Source organism: Cyprinus carpio, chromosome B6 (assembly GCF_018340385.1).
Source record: "Cyprinus carpio isolate SPL01 chromosome B6, ASM1834038v1, whole genome shotgun sequence".
NCBI lineage: Eukaryota > Metazoa > Chordata > Actinopteri > Cypriniformes > Cyprinidae > Cyprinus > Cyprinus carpio.
This window is the reverse complement of record NC_056602.1, coordinates 6,803,993-6,822,599: the sequence shown is the minus strand read 5'-3', so window position 1 is coordinate 6,822,599 and position 18,607 is coordinate 6,803,993. Positions and strand designations below refer to the sequence as shown.

The 18,607-nt window shown below is 36.9% G+C and overlaps 2 protein-coding genes across 5 annotated transcripts; both read left to right on the top strand.

Moving 5' to 3' along the window:
• Window positions 1-732: 732 nt before the first annotated feature.
• ptger1a (prostaglandin E receptor 1a (subtype EP1)) lies at window positions 733-5,181 on the top strand. Of its 2 annotated transcripts, XM_042725478.1 has the most exons (3): window positions 733-857; window positions 2,310-3,211; window positions 4,220-5,181. In XM_042725478.1, the coding sequence occupies exons 2-3, from the start codon at window positions 2,360-2,362 to the stop codon at window positions 4,487-4,489; spliced, it is 1,122 nt and encodes a 373-aa protein (XP_042581412.1). In that variant the 5' UTR covers window positions 733-857; window positions 2,310-2,359; the 3' UTR covers window positions 4,490-5,181. The 2 variants fall into 2 exon arrangements, with proteins under 2 accessions (XP_042581412.1, XP_042581411.1); XM_042725477.1 differs by lacking the exon at window positions 733-857 and having other exon boundaries at window positions 2,156-3,211.
• A 492-nt stretch (window positions 5,182-5,673) lies between these two features.
• ilf3a (interleukin enhancer binding factor 3a) lies at window positions 5,674-18,349 on the top strand. 3 transcript variants are annotated; one of them, XM_042725474.1, is made up of 19 exons: window positions 5,674-5,783; window positions 6,148-6,319; window positions 7,215-7,332; window positions 7,577-7,773; window positions 7,931-8,096; window positions 9,885-10,032; window positions 10,845-10,936; window positions 11,283-11,378; window positions 11,850-11,961; window positions 12,035-12,132; window positions 12,603-12,702; window positions 13,061-13,138; window positions 13,321-13,508; window positions 13,663-13,797; window positions 13,902-14,027; window positions 15,928-16,071; window positions 16,205-16,301; window positions 17,193-17,510; window positions 17,594-18,349. In XM_042725474.1, the coding sequence occupies exons 2-19, from the start codon at window positions 6,165-6,167 to the stop codon at window positions 17,731-17,733; spliced, it is 2,508 nt and encodes an 835-aa protein (XP_042581408.1). In that variant the 5' UTR covers window positions 5,674-5,783; window positions 6,148-6,164; the 3' UTR covers window positions 17,734-18,349. The 3 variants fall into 3 exon arrangements, with proteins under 3 accessions (XP_042581408.1, XP_042581406.1, XP_042581407.1); XM_042725472.1 differs by having other exon boundaries at window positions 13,318-13,508; XM_042725473.1 differs by lacking the exon at window positions 5,674-5,783 and adding an exon at window positions 5,793-6,072 and having other exon boundaries at window positions 13,318-13,508.
• The last annotated feature ends 258 nt before the right edge of the window (window positions 18,350-18,607 follow it).

Genomic DNA, 18,607 nt, shown 5'->3' with positions numbered 1-18,607 from the left:
AAAATTTAAGCAAACACAGACACCTGGTCTTCAATCTACAAAAATCTGGTTTAGTGGAACATTCGATAGTATGTTCAAGGTCAGACCCTAAGAGAGAGACAGGGAAAAACGAAATCGCAAATGCTGAATCAGGTAGGCCTATCTGTCTTTATCATAAGAATTACTGAATTAGTATTTAATGCATGACTACCTGTCACTAGCCTAAACTTACTGTATGGCAGTTGCGTTTTCTTAAAAATAAGACTTTAAATAACAGCACCGTGTTTATATCAGAGAAATGCAGCTCTCAAGCCGGTGGTAAGAGTGATTCACACTCACCTAAGAGCAGAGAGCTTCATCAGGGAGGGGTTATATAGTCACCCGCATGTTTCCGTCAGAAACACACTGTACTGAAGCGGCTGCTCTGAGCGCGCGCGTTCAGCCGGTGGAATGTACAGCCACTAAAAACTACGAACATATTAATCTGCATTTCGACATTTAAAACTACTTATTATCCTCTTATGGGGAACCATTTTTTAAACCTAGACGAACCTGCATTACCTTTTTCTTTTGGTAAAGATGACCAGGCGCTCGTATGGAATATATGGATATGACGATGCACCATTTTCCTTGTACATTCACCAGTTATAATACATAATTTCATTTTTAACTAATTTAAATTTTTTCTTTAGTTAAAAGTAACATTTACTTTTTGTTTATGAAATGATTTATTTTCTTTTGTTTACAAAATATTACCTAAAAAGTTTTTTTTTTTTTTTTTTTTAATTTTACGCAAGCAGGCAATCTTGTTTTCTTTTCTTTTCTTTTTTTTTTTTTTGACATGATGCTTTAATCCCAGTGGATATTCGTTAATGACGGTAAGCAGTTGTGTTGGTCTTGTCTTTACTGAGTTGTAAGTAGATGCTGTGTCAAAGGAACCCAGCTTTGTTGTAGCATGCCATTTATATCTTTTCTGGATCAGTGTTTTTAAATGCATCAATGCAACCAACTAAATATGACTCTCTATAAAATGACTCACTAGCATTCTTCAGGGGAGATGTTGACTCCAGGACGAAAGCATAACACTGAGGGGTCAAATGCAGGCGAATGAACCTTGAGGAATGTTTTTAAACGATTTGTGGCTGTCAGTAGCCTCTGTCAGAACATGTTTCTCTCATCTGTAATGTTTGGCGTGGCCCTGAATAGATCTTTTTTTTTTATAGATGACAATATGATTGTATGGCAAACAAATATATAAATGCAATTTATCATTCTGAAACAATATATAAAATAGTTGCACATGTTTGTATGTTTTAAAAGACTACGTGAAATTACTTTAATTGTCATTATACATTTCCTGTTTGTACAGGAAGTTTGGGTGGGGGTGCTTTTTAAAATGGTCAGTGAAATAAAAATATCCCAATAAATTTATAGTAAAATTAGCCAGCCATGGTTTCAGGAATTCGCCATAAAAAAAAAAAAAAAAAAAAAAAAAAAACAATAAAAAAATAAACACTTGCATAATTGTGCCTATTTTTTTTCAACTTATAACAATGTATTTCATTAAGTGATATAATGTTAATATATTAATTTAAACTCAGTCAAAATCAGCTTTATTTTTGCCTTAAAATACTGAACACCACCATAATAATACAGTTGGTATAGAAAAGCCACATGATGATTACTGTACACAAAAATAGTATAGAAAAAATTTTCACTCAGAAATTGCTGGTAAATTTCAAAAATGTTTACAAAGAAGCGGCAAGTAACACATTAAATTAAAAGTGAATTTTTGAAGCAGAAAGACCTAGTATTTTCTTGGCAAATGTACTCCAATAATCTTCTAAACATATTTTTTTCCTGTCCATAAAACAGAAAATGTAACATTTTAGTGTTTTTCTGTAAAAACATACAACCATTTTTGCTGCATTATAGTACTGCACATATAGCTACTGTTCACTGTATGTGGATGATCTGTAAAAATAAAAGACATACTACATTTACTGAAAGTTATCTTTTTCTTGACACATTAATTGATTGGCATAACAAAACATATTACATAAGAAATTGGTTAAAAAATGTTTATTTAAAAAATTATTAAAAGATGGCACTCGCTACATTAAACATGCTATGTGATGCGACATTCACACCAATACATTTTTTATATATATATTTATGCTCTGTTTTTCTACAAATGATTAAAACAATTCAGTAAGCATAAAAGAGAAAGTTGTACCTTTAAAATGCACTTAATGGCTACACTTGTTTTTGATTTCTTGGTGTCTTTCAAATGATCTGTTCTAAGACATAATTCTCCATCCTGTCAGCAGCTCTACATGAAGATGGGAGCCCCACAGCTAAACACTCCTCTGAGTTAGCCATGCATCACTGCAATTCATCAGGCGCTGCGCCACTCAGCCCATTTTCCAATGACAGTCAATGGGAAGGACAGCCGACCTCTCCATCACTTGCCGACTCCGAGAATGTCACCTCGGAGAGACCGATCCTGAGCGGCCCTATAGCTGCGATGCTCTCGATGACCCTAGGGATCCTGTCTAATATTGTGGCTTTATTCATCCTGGCAAACGCATACGCCCGCCTACGTCGACGATCCAAAGCATTTCTCCTGTTCGCCAGCTCTTTGGTGGCCACGGACTTTGTGGGGCATGTCATACCTGGTTCAATAGTAATGAGGCTGTATCTTTCTGGAGGTGTACCCTCTGAAGAATACAACCAGGCGGACCCATTATGTCAGTTTCTAGGAGGCAGCATGGTGTTTTTCGGACTGTGTCCACTCTTTCTTGGTTGCGCCATGGCAGCTGAGAGGTGTTTAGGGGTGACAAAGCCACTGCTCCATGCTTCGCTGGTTACAACCACAAGGACTAAGCTCTCACTTTCTGTTATTTGGTTAGCAGCTCTTTGCATTGCTCTTCTGCCCTGCTTTCAGCTGGGTTCATATACATACCAGTATCCTGGAACCTGGTGTTTCATTAAAGTGCTGGAGGACACAGAGAAGGCAGACGTGGCCTTTGTTATGTTGTTCTCAGGACTGGGGTTGACATCCCTTGCTGTTGCTTTGGTGTGTAACACCATAAGTGGACTGACGCTGGTGTTAGCGAGGATACGAAAGAAACCCTGTAACCGTAGATCAGCTAGATCCCATGATATTGAGATGGTGGTGCAACTTGTAGGCATAATGGTCACATCTTGTATCTGCTGGAGCCCTCTTCTGGTAAGTGTGAGCAGTGGGTTTAGTAGTCCCATCATGAAATTGAGCTCTATATATGCTGGCATAATATTAAAACCATAAAACCACTACAAACATGAAAATTGTGTTGAAAGAAATAAGTAAAGAAAGCTCACTAAAATAACATACTGTAGTTAAAATCAGTGAAAACCAAGCACAAAAATATAAATTATAGGTACAGTTCATTGAAATATGGCACATATGCGTATAGGAACATGTATATAAACTAAAGACTATATAGGAAGTAGATTTTTTAGTAGACAAGTTTGGTTCATTTATAGAGTAATTGACCACATTTTCACTCAGATTGTTTGCATTTTTATGTTGACAGTCTTTGAAATTGTTGCCCAGATATTCTTTAAAAAACGGGACAAGACTTAGGCAACAAAGTGCTTTTTCTGCCATGCAAATGTTCTTAAAACAAGAAGAAAAGAAAGCATCTCAAATAGCCACAAATTAATCATTTCTGTGACTTATTTTGTGCATTTCCAACAACTTGAGCACTTTTGAGGAAGGTTTGAATCTGTGGACAATGCAGTACTCCATATAAATAAAAAGTTGAAACAAATGAATAGAAGCCCATTTATGCCACAGAGTAAACAAAATTACAAAGCAAATTTCATTTCTATATATAAGCTGCAACTTTATATGTCACATTGTGATTTTATATTTATTTTATATTTCTTATTTTTAAATTTATCTTATGATTACTGATTTTTTTTTTCTCTCTGAGACAGAAACAGCTTTCAGTGTCTAAATTTTATTGTTATTATCATTATTTTTGTTTTAAATGAAGCACATAACTTAAGGTATCAAACTCAAGGTATAAATCTCAGCTTTTTTGGGCACAGTTCATAACAAAATGGAATAGAAAAGTATAAGTATATGAACTAGAAAGCACCTAATATTTAAATAGACTGGACTATGGATTTCTTAGACCTGGATATTTTGTCATAATCCTTATGGTGTTTTGTCTTTGTCTCTTAACTTTAGATTATTGGCCTAATTACAGTGAAACAGTCATACGAGGGCTCTATTGGAGATGACCTTGCCACCTATAAGACCCTAATGATAATGGGGGTGCGGATAGCATCCTGGAACCAGATACTGGACCCATGGGTCTATATTCTTCTTCGTCGTTCCGTCCTCCAAAAGATTTACTTAATTACCAAACGTCCAACGGACTTTAAGGAAAGCACTTTTCGCTGCTGGGAGATCCATTCCTTCCCCAGCTCTGAGAAGAATCCTGTCAGTAGAATCTGAATCTGAGTGTGCATCAATAACAACCGGAGGCCTACACAGTCAGCTCTACCACAGAGGATCTCACCGGACCCCTTTATTACAGCATGGACTGCACTCTCTATGTTAAGAATGTATTTATTTTAGCAAATTTGCACAAAGGTAAATAAAGCATGAGATGAACATTCCTATTACTTCCTGTAAAACACTAATAATAAGATTCTGGCTGAATACTTTCACGCCAGTTGAAACAGAGCACAGCAATTAGCTATTTGCTCTCTTGAGCCCTCAATACAGAAAATACACTGGTGTTAGTAATTGAAGCATTAATTCAGCCAGTGTTGTAGCTTTAGATCTGAGACAGTGTTTTTATGTGTCCCCCATGATGACGGCCCTGAGCATGAAAACCCGACATGACAGTAACAAGAGGCACAAAAAATATTTTAATCTTTGTTTTACCGAAAAGAAATGTTCACCTAATCAGATTTTGTACAGCATGATCATCAACCATATATTAACTGTGGTGAACATTATTTCCCCTCACAGAAGGGGAAGACAGTTTTCCTTTATGTTTGTCTTGCATATATGTTACTGTGCAAAAATGTGAATAATAATGTTCATATTGTTGTATAATTTATTTCTTGTGTTATCCCTCCAATTTTCTGGAGGCTTTTAATGTTGTTTTTTTAAATCGAAAAGCATTATAATAAAACAAAACAAGCATATTGTATTTGAATTTCACTTCTGTTGCTACCTAATTTGATGCATGAAGCTCATTAAACCAAGCTCTAACTTATAAACAAACAGAATATTCCAAAAGCCAGAATAATGATACCCAGTACTGTTAATGATCACTGGTTAATCATTTTAATTTGTTATTCAAGACCTATTCAGCATGTTGTAATGTACGAGGTAAGCTGTCATTAAGTAGTTTAATACAAGCTTTTTTGCTAAATGTAAACAGTTTTTGACACAAAACAGTTCAAAACTGCCAAAAATGGAACATAATAGCCTACCAGACCATTGTGTAGTACTTTAAACAAATTTAAATAATAATGTGACAACCTACCCCAAACAAAACATTAAAAATAATAAACATGAAAATCGACTGGATAATAGAAATGACCAATGAATTGTTCCTAAAGGGTGTGAATGCATTCTTTTTACAAGGTGTAAAAAATATTGTCCCTAATAAATGGAGTTGCTCATGTCTCCGCTAGGGGAGGCGAAATTTGAGTGCGCGTGCGCTGCGGGGTCAGTGCATGGCCCGGAAGCGGAGCTTTTTACGCTTCCATCCATTGAGTAAACTGAGTGAATGGTGAGTGCAACCACAAACAAATTTGTGTAGCTATGTAAACAAATACATGGACTGCAATTTTTTGTTGTACTTGCAGCTCGGCCGGTAAATATGAATCGTTGTTTTTGCGTAACGTAAATCGGTTAACGTATTCAAATGACTGTCCGTGAGCTTGCTAGCGTGCTTCGCCGATATCAGATGTTTCGTAAAGACGCGATAGATGCTTTATTTTACAGCTTTATGTAGTTTCAGTTTTAATAAGAAGTCCGCCGGGAACCATTGATTGAATGGCTTGTTAACTTGATAACACGTGAGTGTTTTGATGGGGTTTTCTGTTTGAATCCTTTATTTAGTATGAACGTTGTGCGACTTTCGTACGTTACAGGTGATTGTTTGAAGAAAATGGCTCAGATGGGGAATTTTCCGAGGCGGAGGGAAGGACCTCTTCCTCCTCGACCACCACCTGCTTGGGACGAGCAGCAGGCCTACGAGGAGCTGCTGTACTGGGATAATCTCATGCAGGAGGGTCACCGCCTCCACCCGCAGGACTACGACCGGTAAAACACCTCACACTTAAAACATCTGATGTTGGGAATGCTCTAAACAGGTCTCCCATGGCCATAAAGAAAATGTTATAACTGTGATTTCAAGGCTTGGAAAAATAAATGTTAAAATTATTAATGTTTTTATGTACATTTATTTTTATTATTATAGTGAATTGGGGAGAACAAGGCTAGAAATGTCTTTTTATGCTGGTTATATGATACATTTAACCAAGTTTCATGGATAAATGTCTTGGAAATGTAATGATTAAAAGATGAGGACCCCTCTTTAAATACAGTATTTTTGAGTGACTTTCTGTCATATGTTGGATAAGCTGCGGAGCCTAGACAAAAAGTAAATGTTGCATTATATCCAACTATATTACTGTATATTACAATAAAGGTTTTTTTTTTTTAGTGCTGGGCTAGCACGATTAATTACATCCAAAATAAATGTGTTTGTGTACATAATGTGAACTGTATATATTTATGTATATATAAAAACACACATGCATGTATATATTTAAGAAAAATATGTTTATTTTATATATATATACACACACACACACATTATACACATAATAAATATACACCGTACACATGCATATATTATATAAACAAAAACTTTTGGATGCGATTAATCATTGCCCAGCTCTATTTTTTTCATTGTAAATTATTTTTTAATCAAATTCAGTGTTTTACATTTCAATGGAACTTAAAAGATGTTATCAAAATTCTAAAAGGAATATATGCTTTAATGGCATGCTTCCCCCTCCATTTTTCCCCTCCTATTGTAATATGTACATTGTGGGCCAAATCAAAAGTCATCAAAGGCCAACTTTGGCCCACGGGCCCTGGTTTGGGCATGTCTGAAATATAAAGATGCAATGAAACTAAATTCTTGTTGCAGGTATGAAGAGTTGCGTTATTGGTATGACTGCTTGTGTTATGAAGAAGATCTCAGGCAGTACAACCAATACATTGTTGAGTACAGGAAGTGGGAGGAGGAGAATCTGCACCCAGAGGACGTATGTTACTCTGTTGTATATTACATTTACAATGCAAATTCATTCTTGTTCTCACGTTCTCTCTCTGGTTGGGGGGGGTTTATTTATTAGTTTTTTTTTTTGATTAAACTGCTAATATGTTTGTACCCATCATTGTTTGCTTAAAATAACAGAAGACCATGATGAGAACACAGAGGAAGTGTAAACAGCAAAGGCAGTGTTTTGAATCAGGTGTCATAAATTCAACACTTCTTTTACTCTACAGCTTCCGCCAATGAGGCCACCGCCTCAGCGAACGTTTGTGAATGAGGATCGCTATGTAAAGGCCAAGCACACAACTGTGTACCCATCAGCAGAGCAGCTGGATGCAGTGCAGAGCATGGTGTCTAATGTGGAGCGTGCCCTGAAGTCTGTCTCTGAGTGGTTAAATGAGAAAGAGAGTAGTGCCGCTGATGCTGTAAGGTATGGGTGTTGGATAGAGAAGTCAACTGCACTAATCTATTTAGATTTTTAAAACTGAGCATTTTGTTTTATGTTTAAGCAGTCACTTAGTAATTTATATTACAGTTTCGGTGGAAGTATCGCCTCATGCTCAGAGTCTGTGCTGTTCTCTCTGCAGTGCTTCATCTCAAAGTAAACTGCGTGGTGTTTTGAGAGTGGGCCTGGTTGCTAAAGGACTCCTGCTGAAAGATGAGCTGGAGTTAGAGTTGGTGCTGCTCTCCAGGGATGTGCCTACCAGTTCTCTGCTCAGGCTGATCTCTGGAAAACTCTCAGAATTCATAAAGGTTTTTCTCACCCTTTTTTATCATTAATTTGTATGATTATGGAAAGTTTTGATTAGGGATGCACTGAATGTTGTGCAACCGAAATTAACCGAATAAGCGAAAAGACTGAATAAATTTTCATTAAAATCATCACAAGCACCGACATCGAGAGACTGTTTAGTACTGCATCTCATGTCTCTGATGAGAAGAGGAAGGAGTGGTTGCTGCTGGTTATTGTATGATGATTGAAATTGTGAAATGGCCTCAAACGATTAGTAAATAAACTGTTTTGTTTTCTAATATACTCACGGATTGCATGTATGCAAACAAGCAAGGCTGCATTTATTTGTACAGTAAAAATACATAACTGATTCAAGAAGGGGGTCTCAAAAATTTCCCAAAATATTATTTTGCTAATTTATTAATTTTAAGTTAAATTGTGCTTTGTTGGTAGTGTATGCTAAAATGTTCAAAAAGGTTCAGTGTTAAGTAAATATTTTTTAAATTGTTTTGACTTTGATCTTTGAAAAATGTATTTTTTTCTTTGAAAATCTAGACAAAACTGTAAAGTACATATTTAATTTATGCAACGGTGGAAAAAAAAGGGGGGAAATATAAGGGGAACAAATGTGGAAAACCGTGTTCGGCCTTCGGCCCAGTGTTTCATTTTGTTTGGCTTCAGCCAAGAATTTTCATTTGAGTGCATGCCTAGTTTTGATACTTGATTTTCTCATTGATTGTGCTTCATTCATGAAACATAAGCATAATGCAAATGTATGCAAATGAAAACACCTGGATTGTTTTGCTAAATGTATGAAGCAGGAGAATTGCCATCTTTATGCCGAATGTATTTTAATGTAGTAAAAAGTTCAAGAGAGATGAGAACACTATAGTTTATTGATATTTGAAAGCATTATAAAATTGGCTAATGTTTCCAGTAAACAAATAGACTGCTGAAAAGTTAGGGTCAGTAAGGTTTTTTTTTTTTTTTTTTTTTTTTTTTTTTTTTAAGCAAGGATGCATTTAAATTGAACCAGGGGCAATAAGACATTTATAATATTGCAAAATATTTCAGATGTTTTGAACTTTGTTCATCAACAAAGCTTCCACAAAAATGTTATGTAGCACAACTGGAATGACCAGTTTCAATACTGATAGCGATAAGAAACTTGAGTGCTAAATCAGCATATTAGAATAATTTGAGGTATTATTTGACACTGAAACCTGGGGTAATAGACCTTAGTCAGGGTAGTGCAATATTACATTTTTGACAGAAATTACAACGAGGCTGTGAGGGACAGAAGTGCAGTGTTTATCAACATACAGATTGTTCTGCTGACACAACATCTTTCAGAAATAAAGCTTTTGGTGGACAAAAGCTTCATAACTATACTATGAAATTTATACAGTGTGTACACTGTAAAGACTGTCAGTCTGTCCCTAACAGCATAGTTTTCATATAAATTCGATATGGCATCTAACCTGACCTAAGGTCTATGAAATTCAGCTTTGCCATCATCACAGAAATATATTGCATTTTGAAATGTATCAAAATTTAACACTTATTTTAAACTGTAAAACATGTTTCACAGTATTACTGTGTAATGTATCAAATAAATGCAGCCTTGGTGAGAGACTTCTTTCAAAAACATTAGTTTTACCAACCTAAACTTTTGAATGCTGCTATATGTATAGAACCGTTTGTGTCCTCTTTGGATTTCAGTGCAAGACAGGTCATTATTTACCAGCCAGTATTAATGAAAAACTAAACTGACATGCAGTTTCTCCTCTTGCTTCTCTTTATGAAAGGATGTTACTGAGGAGAAATATGTCATCACTCCATCTATCCAAGATGCTGCTATTATTGTTACTAGCCCGACGGAGCCCAGTCTGAAACTGAGCATCCATCTGACCTCACCCGTGGTCAGGGAGCAGGTTGAAAAAGAGGCATCTGGAGGTATGATCTCACTCTTTTTCTTTTTCGGACCTAAAAGACCTTCAGTACATCGGAGGAGTGAAAATAAAAGTCCTGCTGCATCAAATGAGTGGTGGTTCCTTCTGAGCCAAATACTTGGTGCTTTCAGCATTTTAAATGTTGCAAGTATTGTCTTCGCTATTGTTCAGCATTTTACTGTTGATCGTTGAAATTTCCGAACGTCACCTCTAAAGCGATACGAAGGGTTTGCATTGCAGCAAAAATTAACCACTAGACTTATATTTTACGATGTGCTTGTTATTATGATTATTTTTTGTACAATGATAAGTTTATTTTTTAGCTGTTTCAGACCATTGCACTTAGCTTAGTTTATGTAACATTTGTTTTTGTGCTTAAGGAGTAATCTGTTCATCTAGAACAGATTTCACTTGTATTTTGCTGCAGTATTTACCCTGTACACAACCTATTTAATTTCAATTAAGGTTTTTTGCTTTTGTTGCCTGTGGTTGCAAATTGACTTTCTCAACCAAGCCTTCTAGTTTGTCAATTTTAGGGGCGCTGGACTTTTGACCAACTGGAAACTCTCTGTCTCGGAAGGGGGGGCGCAGTTGGCCTACAGAAGAGGAGGGTGAAATGTCTATAGAAGTAGAGTAATTTTAAAGAAGATAAATCACTGTTCAGACAGACTAAGCTTTGTGTTAGATCACTTCCCAGACAGTTCCCCCTCTTCCTCTTGCTTGTGGGCATGGGAACACTGCGTCTGCCCCCTGGCCAGATGACAGAACCCCCCTTGGTCAAACTGTACCTTGTCTTCTTACTCCATTCGTCACTAGAACCGTGCGCGGAAAGCTCTCCGCAGGACGCTCTGGACAGGCAGAAATGCCTGACTTCTCTGGCGTCTCTCCGCCAGGCCAAGTGGTTCCAGGTTTGCATCCCGTCTTTATTTGTCTAAAAGTCGACTTGTAACTTAATCTGACCTTTGACCTGGGGAAAATACATATTTGGACATTGAGCTTCTCTGTGAAATGCTTTTTAAGGCTGTTTGAATTTTGAAACGTGTATAAATGCTTTAAACTGAATTGCGCATAACCTGTTTCCGTTTAAATGTCAGATGTATCTTCCCCAGGTTGCAATTTGTTCGTTATTGGTCAGAACCTATAATTTGGCCAGATTGATGTGCTTCATACAAAACGTCCTCTAAAAAGCATCTAGAAGTTCTTTGAAGATGCATGGTAAAGTCTTGACGGGTTTGCTGTTTGTTGGGTTAACAGGCTAAAGTGTCCGGGCTTGAGTCGTGTGTCATCGTGATTCGGATCTTGCGGGACTTGTGTACCCGTGTTTCAACGTGGGCCCCTCTCAAAGGATGGGTGAGTCCAGCTCAAAAACAAGAGAAAATACATATATCTTTACAATTATACATTTACAAGTCTTTTTAGAGAAATATTTGTGTAGAAAGTTCGTGGGTGGAAAGGAAGAGGACAAGGGGTCGGCTTGACTGCTGACGATGTTTTATTAAATTCAACACTCTTAAATCAAAGTGGTGCTTCCTCACACCGGCATAAACGCAACGTTCAAATCACTTCCGCGTTCGTATTTTCCAGGTCAGGACTCATCAGCAGTCCTTCTCTCTCTCACCTACTCCTGTTTCTCCTGGCGTTATATACTCTCTCCACGCCAATTACTGAAACAAGAGACAGGTGTTGATTATTTCCTTCCAAACCACTCACTCACCGTTCGTCTCCTGATTCTCTCTCCCGCTGCAGACTTCGCTAAACCATGCCCCCCCTGCCACAATTTGTAAGTCACTTTTTTGTGTATATCTCTTTAATTCTCTATAGATTCTTGAGCTGCTCTGTCATAAGGCTATTTCAACCAGCGAGAGGCTGCTGGGACCTGGAGAGGCGTTCCGGAGAGTTCTGGAGTGTCTTGCATCAGGGATACTAATGGAAGGTAAAGACTGAAACAAAGCATTGTCTGTGTTTGGTGTTTTGAGTCATCTACTGAGCATGATTCCTCTCAACAGATGGTCCAGGCGTTTCTGATCCCTGTGAGCGAGACAGCACTGATGCTAGCGCCCATCTTACACCGCAACAGAGGGAAGACATTACCCAGAGTGCACAGGTTACTTGCATTCTAATACTTTAGTCTGACTTTATTCATTGCAGCATCATTGTGGAGCACAATGAAAAATTCATGAAGCTGTTTTCCATAAAATAACTGTCCATTGTGAATATGTATTTTCAAAGCTGAAAAAAGAAAAGTGACAGAAGAGAAAAAAATATAAATTTATTATTTGCACTCATGTTTTTAAATATGCAGAAAAAATGAGATATCAGTAAATCTGTTGTAATCAGTGTACAGTGTTTTCTTTTTCTTTCTGTTCCTCACACAAAGCTCTTTTAAACACTGCGGTGAAAACTATGAACTCTCTTTGTGAACATTTCTCTTTTTTTAATGATGGATACTAAAAAATACTGTAACATGAGAGTAAATAACTAAGGCCAGATAAGATGGTTATTACAGTTGATGTAACTTGGAAAAAAACATTTAGTTATTTGACATTTAATTTGTTGCTTTCCTCTCACCTCTAGTTTGCCTTAAGACTGTCAGCTTTTGGGCAGCTGTACAAAGTTCTTGGAATGGACCGCCTCAATTCCAAAGCTGCTAGAATGCTCAGCGAACAAAACAGAGGTACCAAAGTGACTCTTTCTAGTGTTCAAAAACAGTTTAACCTGTTTTCCTCTCATAAAATAAGTAGACCATGTTTACTTTTGTAACCTTTAAGCTTCTATATGTAAATGACAGCTATTAGGATTGCTTAACCTGTATGAAAACTACTGCTGTAGTTGATATTGTCATTTTCTAAGCTTGATCCAGTTGCTAAACACTGAATAGGCATTGATGTTGGACTGGATAGAGACCTTTGCATTTTGAATGCTAATATGTCTACATAGTATTATGTTCGGTTTTATTTCATAAGAGCAAAGAAAACCATGTTAACATATTATCATGCCACATTTCTTCCTTTCACTTCATTAAATTGTGGTAGCTGATATTCCAGTAAAGAGGCCAAGGGAAGTTTATGATGCAGGGGATCTTGAAATGAGGCCAAAGTTTCCAAGAAAAGGTATGCATCACAATTTCATACAGTTTTTCATCATCCTCTTATGTTATCCTGCACCAATTTTATATTCATTGTGTATTAGAAAAATACAGCATACCTCATTTAGTGAAATATGTGTTATATACAAAGCCAGCCATATTTCTTTTTCTTTCTTTTTTTTCATAAAACCTGTTTTCTCCTAGCAGAAAGGCGTGAACCAGCAAATGCCCTGATGAAGCTGAACCAGCTGCGGCCTGGAACCCTCTACAAACTGGCATCACAGACTGGGCCTGAACATGAGCCTCAGTTCACAATGGCTGTAGAGGTGGATGGGGTAACTTATGAGGCTACAGGCCCCTCCAAACGCAGCGCCAAGCTTCATGTTGCTCAGAAAGTGAGTCAGCTGACAGTCTTAATTTTGAAAGAAACTTTGCATTCTAGATGCCACATATGCAGGGAACATTTTCCAGGGTTGTTGTCTTTAATAAGTGTGAAATAATCATTGTGTGAATTTCAGTTGTTGTCTATGCCATGTCCACAACATGCAGGTTCTGCAAGCATTAGGTGTTCCCTTGCCGTCAGAGACCAAGCCTGCGGATGAAATTAAGAGCCAGTCTGTTGCCGCGCCTGCGGTCACCAGGTCAGATGAAACCACTCCTACGGGGTCTGATGACGGCAATGAGGTTAGCATCCAAAGATTGCTCCTCCTTGAATAGCTTTGGGGTTTGATGCCTTTGTAGACTGTAGGAAATTGCTTTGGCGTGATTGGTTCCACTTCATCTTGCAGGGTGGCCCCATCCTCACCAAACATGGCAAGAATCCCGTCATGGAGCTCAACGAGAAGCGGAGAAGTCTGAAATATGAACTGACCTCTGTCAAGGGACGCTTCAACGACAAGACCTTCACCATTGAGGTTAGACATGTTGACTAAAGCTAGTGTCCTTGCACTTGAAATGTCACAATGAAAGTTCATGCAAATGTTCCCCGTCACAGGGATGCCAGTATCATTCTCAGCTGGAGTTCTTTAACACTGTTCTGAGTTGTACTGTGGCATGGGCATGAGTGACATCAAATCGATGATGACATTTTTCAGTTTCTGCTTTGAACATTTCATTTTTGGTTTTCTGATGTTTTATGAAGACGTATAGGGTGGCACCTGGTGAGGAAGCAGTGGTACACTGCATAGTGACTGAGTCCAAAGCCCCTTTCACACTGAGATTCCGGATAATACACGGGTAATGTGTCCCGGCAATCGCTCCCGGGTCGCTAGATTTTGCCCCTTTCACACTGCCAGTGATTTCCCGGAATCTGTGCGTGCGTTCACACACAACCTGTAAAGGTCTCGTAATGACACGTGACATCAGGGTGTGACGTGTAATGTATGAGTCGAAAACGCTGGGCACGTTAACTTTCACTTAAGCTGGTGAATTTTCTGGGAACAACGTGCAGTGTGAAAGGGGCTCAACAAAAATGTTTCACTGTTTTCACAAAAATATTAAGCAACTGTTTTCAACATGGTTAAGAAATGTTCCTTAAGCAGAAAATCAGCATATTGGAATGATTTCTAAGAATTGTGCCACTGAAGACTGAAAATCCAAGAACGGAAAATTTTGGATTAATCGGCCAATTATTGTAAAATCAAAATACAGAATTTTCTTAGTCTTTTTATATGTGATGTATGCCTGTGACAAGGGTCAATAGAGAGGCTACAGGAGTCCTAAAAATGTGAAGCCCCAGGTGCAAATTGTGTAACCCAAAATTGCGTAGAATAACCAGGAATAAAATTCAAACAGAAACATTTTTTCATTTTGTTTTTGTTTGCAGCTGCTTACAAACAGAAAAAGCTATCAACATATGTACACACACTTAATTATTTTCAAAAGAAATAATAACACAAGAAACTATCATCCAAAATATTAGCATTAATTCATCAACAGTTGATTATCACCATTTGCTCATTATAAACGTATAGTAATCCGTTATTGAAACGGACCTTCTTTCTTTTCTCTAGGAACCTGGTCAAAGTCAACATGAGCAACTCAACAGTAAATGATGGTTATATGAATAAATTGTTTCAATAATATCCATGTTTCATGCGTCTTTTTTGAGCATACTACATTATTAGAGGTACACTGTGATGTTCTTGGCTCTCTTTTGACACCTGTGGTTCAAACATAAAACTGAGTTTTTGTGTGGAGGAACATTTTAAAACTCTACTGAATATAATTGTTTGAGGTTCAGCTATGGTTTCAACAGATCTGACTAGCTATCACATCATCACTGATAGTAAGGAAAATATCCTACAAGGTGTATATCCTGAAAATATCGTCTGAGCAAGTAAGTAGCATATCTGCCAACACAATAGCCTGAACTTTGATGTAAATATACAAGGACAAATAATAAAAGCCTGAAGTTTCCAAGCAATCAATGAACCCGACAGCTCTGTATAAGATTTATTGAGGACATCAGTAATGCTACCCATTCTTACCAAACATATTCAACATATGAAAGTGTAGGTTATGTTCAATTTGCTCATATTCCTTAAATTCAATCAAAAAAATTTAAAAAAAATAATAAAAATATTGCACACACTTTTGCATTAAAAATTGGAAAAAGTGTACTGCAGCAACAACACCAATATTGTCTATCTTCATGTTCCTGTGAGTCATACAAATTTAACCTGCGTCATATGGAGCAACTGTTTTTTTTCTGTTGCCCTCAATCCTGTTACTGTTGTATTTGCTTCAAATATACTACTTTATTGTTCTCATGTGCATGTGCTTTTTTTTCTTTTTCTTTTTTTTTTCTTTCAGGTGGAAGTTGATGGGCAGAAATTCCAGGGCTCTGGATCAAATAAGAAATTAGCCAAAGCCAACGCAGCACTTGCAGCATTAGAACAGCTTTTTCCAGAAGGTTCTCCTGCAGACCCACTCAAGAAAAAGAAATTCCCTTCTATGGTAAAGGCAACTGTTATTCTGGATCTTCCCTTGGCATCTTTCTTTTCTAATTTTGTTTTCTCCTTTGGTCTGAAGTTTAATATCGTTTTGTTCTGTGGTCTAAAAAGTTTTGTTTTTCTTCTTTTTTCTTTAGGGCTATGGTATGGCTGGAGTATCTTACAATGCAGGCAATCGAGGTAGAGGAAGAGGCAGAGGTAGAGGGAGAGGATTCAACACTAGCAAGTTTGCAGGTAAACTAACATCATGAAAGGCATCTTTCTTATCAGTTTCCAAAAATAGCTCATTTAGCATCTTGTTTTGATTTCCTTTCTTTGATTATTACTTGAACGCTGAGGATGCAGAAAAAATGCTTCTACATGCACAAAGTGCGTGCTCATTGGGCAAGGGCAAAAATATTTTTTTGAATGCTAATGTTTAATACTTACTCCTATTTAAAATACTTGTTTATGATTTTCAGGCGGTAGAAAAATCTATTTGAGAAACCCTCTTTTAGTATATCATTTCCATATATCTGTACAGTTCAAAAGTTTGGGTCAATAAGTGTTTTTTAATTAATTTTTTGTTTTGTTTTTGTTTTGGGTTTTTTTTTAACCACTTGTCAGCAAAGATTTCCATTTTTAATCAAATGCTGTTCTTTTGAACTTTCTATTTAGCAGAGACTCCTGTAAAAAAAAAAAAGATATTAAGCAGAAAAACTGTTTTTAATACTGATAATAAATGTTTTTTGAATGAGCACCAAGTAATCATTTTAGAATAATCTCTATTTTCTAATAAGAAAAAAAACTTTTTCAATCAAATTAAAAACAAACACACACACACACACACACACACACACACACACTGAACATTTTAAATTATAATATTTAAAAATATTGTTTTACTGTATTTAATTAAAAAATGCATACTTGGTGAGCTTCCTTTTTTTTTTTTTACAAAAAAATAGATGTTTGAATTGTTGTTTGTACCTCTGCAGATAAGCTCCACTAGAGCTTATTTGCAGAGGTAAATCTAGGTTACAAAGACATTTGTTAACTATTATCCAAAAAGAAATGCATGTTACCTATTTTTCTAATGTGGATGTCACCTTAACTTTTAATCTCTATATATGTTTGTCTTTCCAGGCTCCAGCACTACTGCTGGATTGACCCCAGCCCAGAATGTTACCAACTCCAGCACACCTATGAATCCACAGGAAGCCCCCTCCACCGTCAGCGCAGCCACCTACCAGGCTGTCCCACCGCCAGTGACTGGCTATTATAATCAGTACACCCAATCCTATTCACAATTCAAAAAGCCCGTTGATCAGGGCCAGAATCAGACTCAAACTCCAACCCAGAGCAAAACAACAAATCAACAACCTCTTGTTGGACCAGACTATGGCTACGGATATCAAGGGCCTGGCATGGGAATGGGAGGACCACCTGATTTCAATTATGCAGGTGAGTTTGAATGCTTTGAATGCTGTGTACTAGTAATTTGTTTAAAGCCACAACTATCTGAAACTCTGGTATTTTTTTAATAGCATACAGTGGACCACCTGGCACAGCAACGTTCGGGCCACCTGGAACAACAAATCAGAGCTATAACTTCACCCAGAGCGCCTACCCCAACCTGGGCGGCTACAGCAGTGGAGCCAATAGCACAGACTACACATATAGATAAACATAACAAGTTTGGTCTCCATGCTTAGTAATGTACGGATGCTCATTCAAACAATTGAGAAGTCATTTCTGTAATTCTATAGCCTACAGTGTCCTCTGAGTTGAAACATTTGCTCTAGTCTAAAGCTTTTGAGATTTTATACTATTTTGTGTTAATTTTGCCATTTGAACTGCACCTCAGTAACAGAATTAGCATGGTTTTGATTCAGCACTAGTTTCAGGAAATAATGCATCAGGATGGAAGTTGCTTTCTGCGTGTGCCTAAATGGTTGGTGTGACTCAAATGGAAATTGTCTCACGTAACTGTTTTCTCCCAAAGGTATTTTTATGATCATCCTCTTGTTTTGCTTCTAAATTTTTAGCTGTTATGTTTTTGTTTCATTTTTTGACAAATAAACGCAGACTTTGGTGTTTACTTCTCTGAAACCACTTCAGTTGTTTCTTGTTTGGATTTTTAAGAGGTTTGATTTGCGTTACTCAGTTTAATCTTGGTATCGTCTTTTATGTAGCTATTTGCTGTTAAATAGGCCAGTGCAGAGGTTTTGTGTTTTCTGGGGTGGATGTTAAATGTCATATCTTTGACCTGTGCAGAAATAAACATTTTTTTCTATTTTTAATTGCTTTCCTGATTCATTTGATTGAAATAACTTACGACTATAAAACACACTTTATCATATTTAATGTGCAAAAGGCCTCTAAATTATTAACATTATCAAAGCTTTGCTGAAAAACCTGTTGTATACAATCTAAAACATGCCTTCTGTCATCTGATTGATTTATTTATATATTATTATTATTATTATTTTCAACAAGTAAAAGGCATTTCCGTATAATTGTAAAATATGTCCACCTTTAGGTTGTGGTACATTTGACTT

Coding starts and splice junctions, on each gene's coding strand:
- ptger1a (XM_042725478.1), top strand. CDS start 2,360: ATGCATCACTGCAATTCATCAGGCGCTGCGCCACTCAGCCCATTTTCC. Junction 3,212..4,219: donor TCTGCTGGAGCCCTCTTCTG/GTAAGTGTGAGC, acceptor TCTTAACTTTAG/ATTATTGGCCTAATTACAGT.
- ilf3a (XM_042725472.1), top strand. CDS start 6,165: ATGGCTCAGATGGGGAATTTTCCGAGGCGGAGGGAAGGACCTCTTCCT. Junction 16,072..16,204: donor AAAAGAAATTCCCTTCTATG/GTAAAGGCAACT, acceptor TTTTTTCTTTAG/GGCTATGGTATGGCTGGAGT. Junction 17,511..17,593: donor ACCTGATTTCAATTATGCAG/GTGAGTTTGAAT, acceptor TTTTTTTAATAG/CATACAGTGGACCACCTGGC.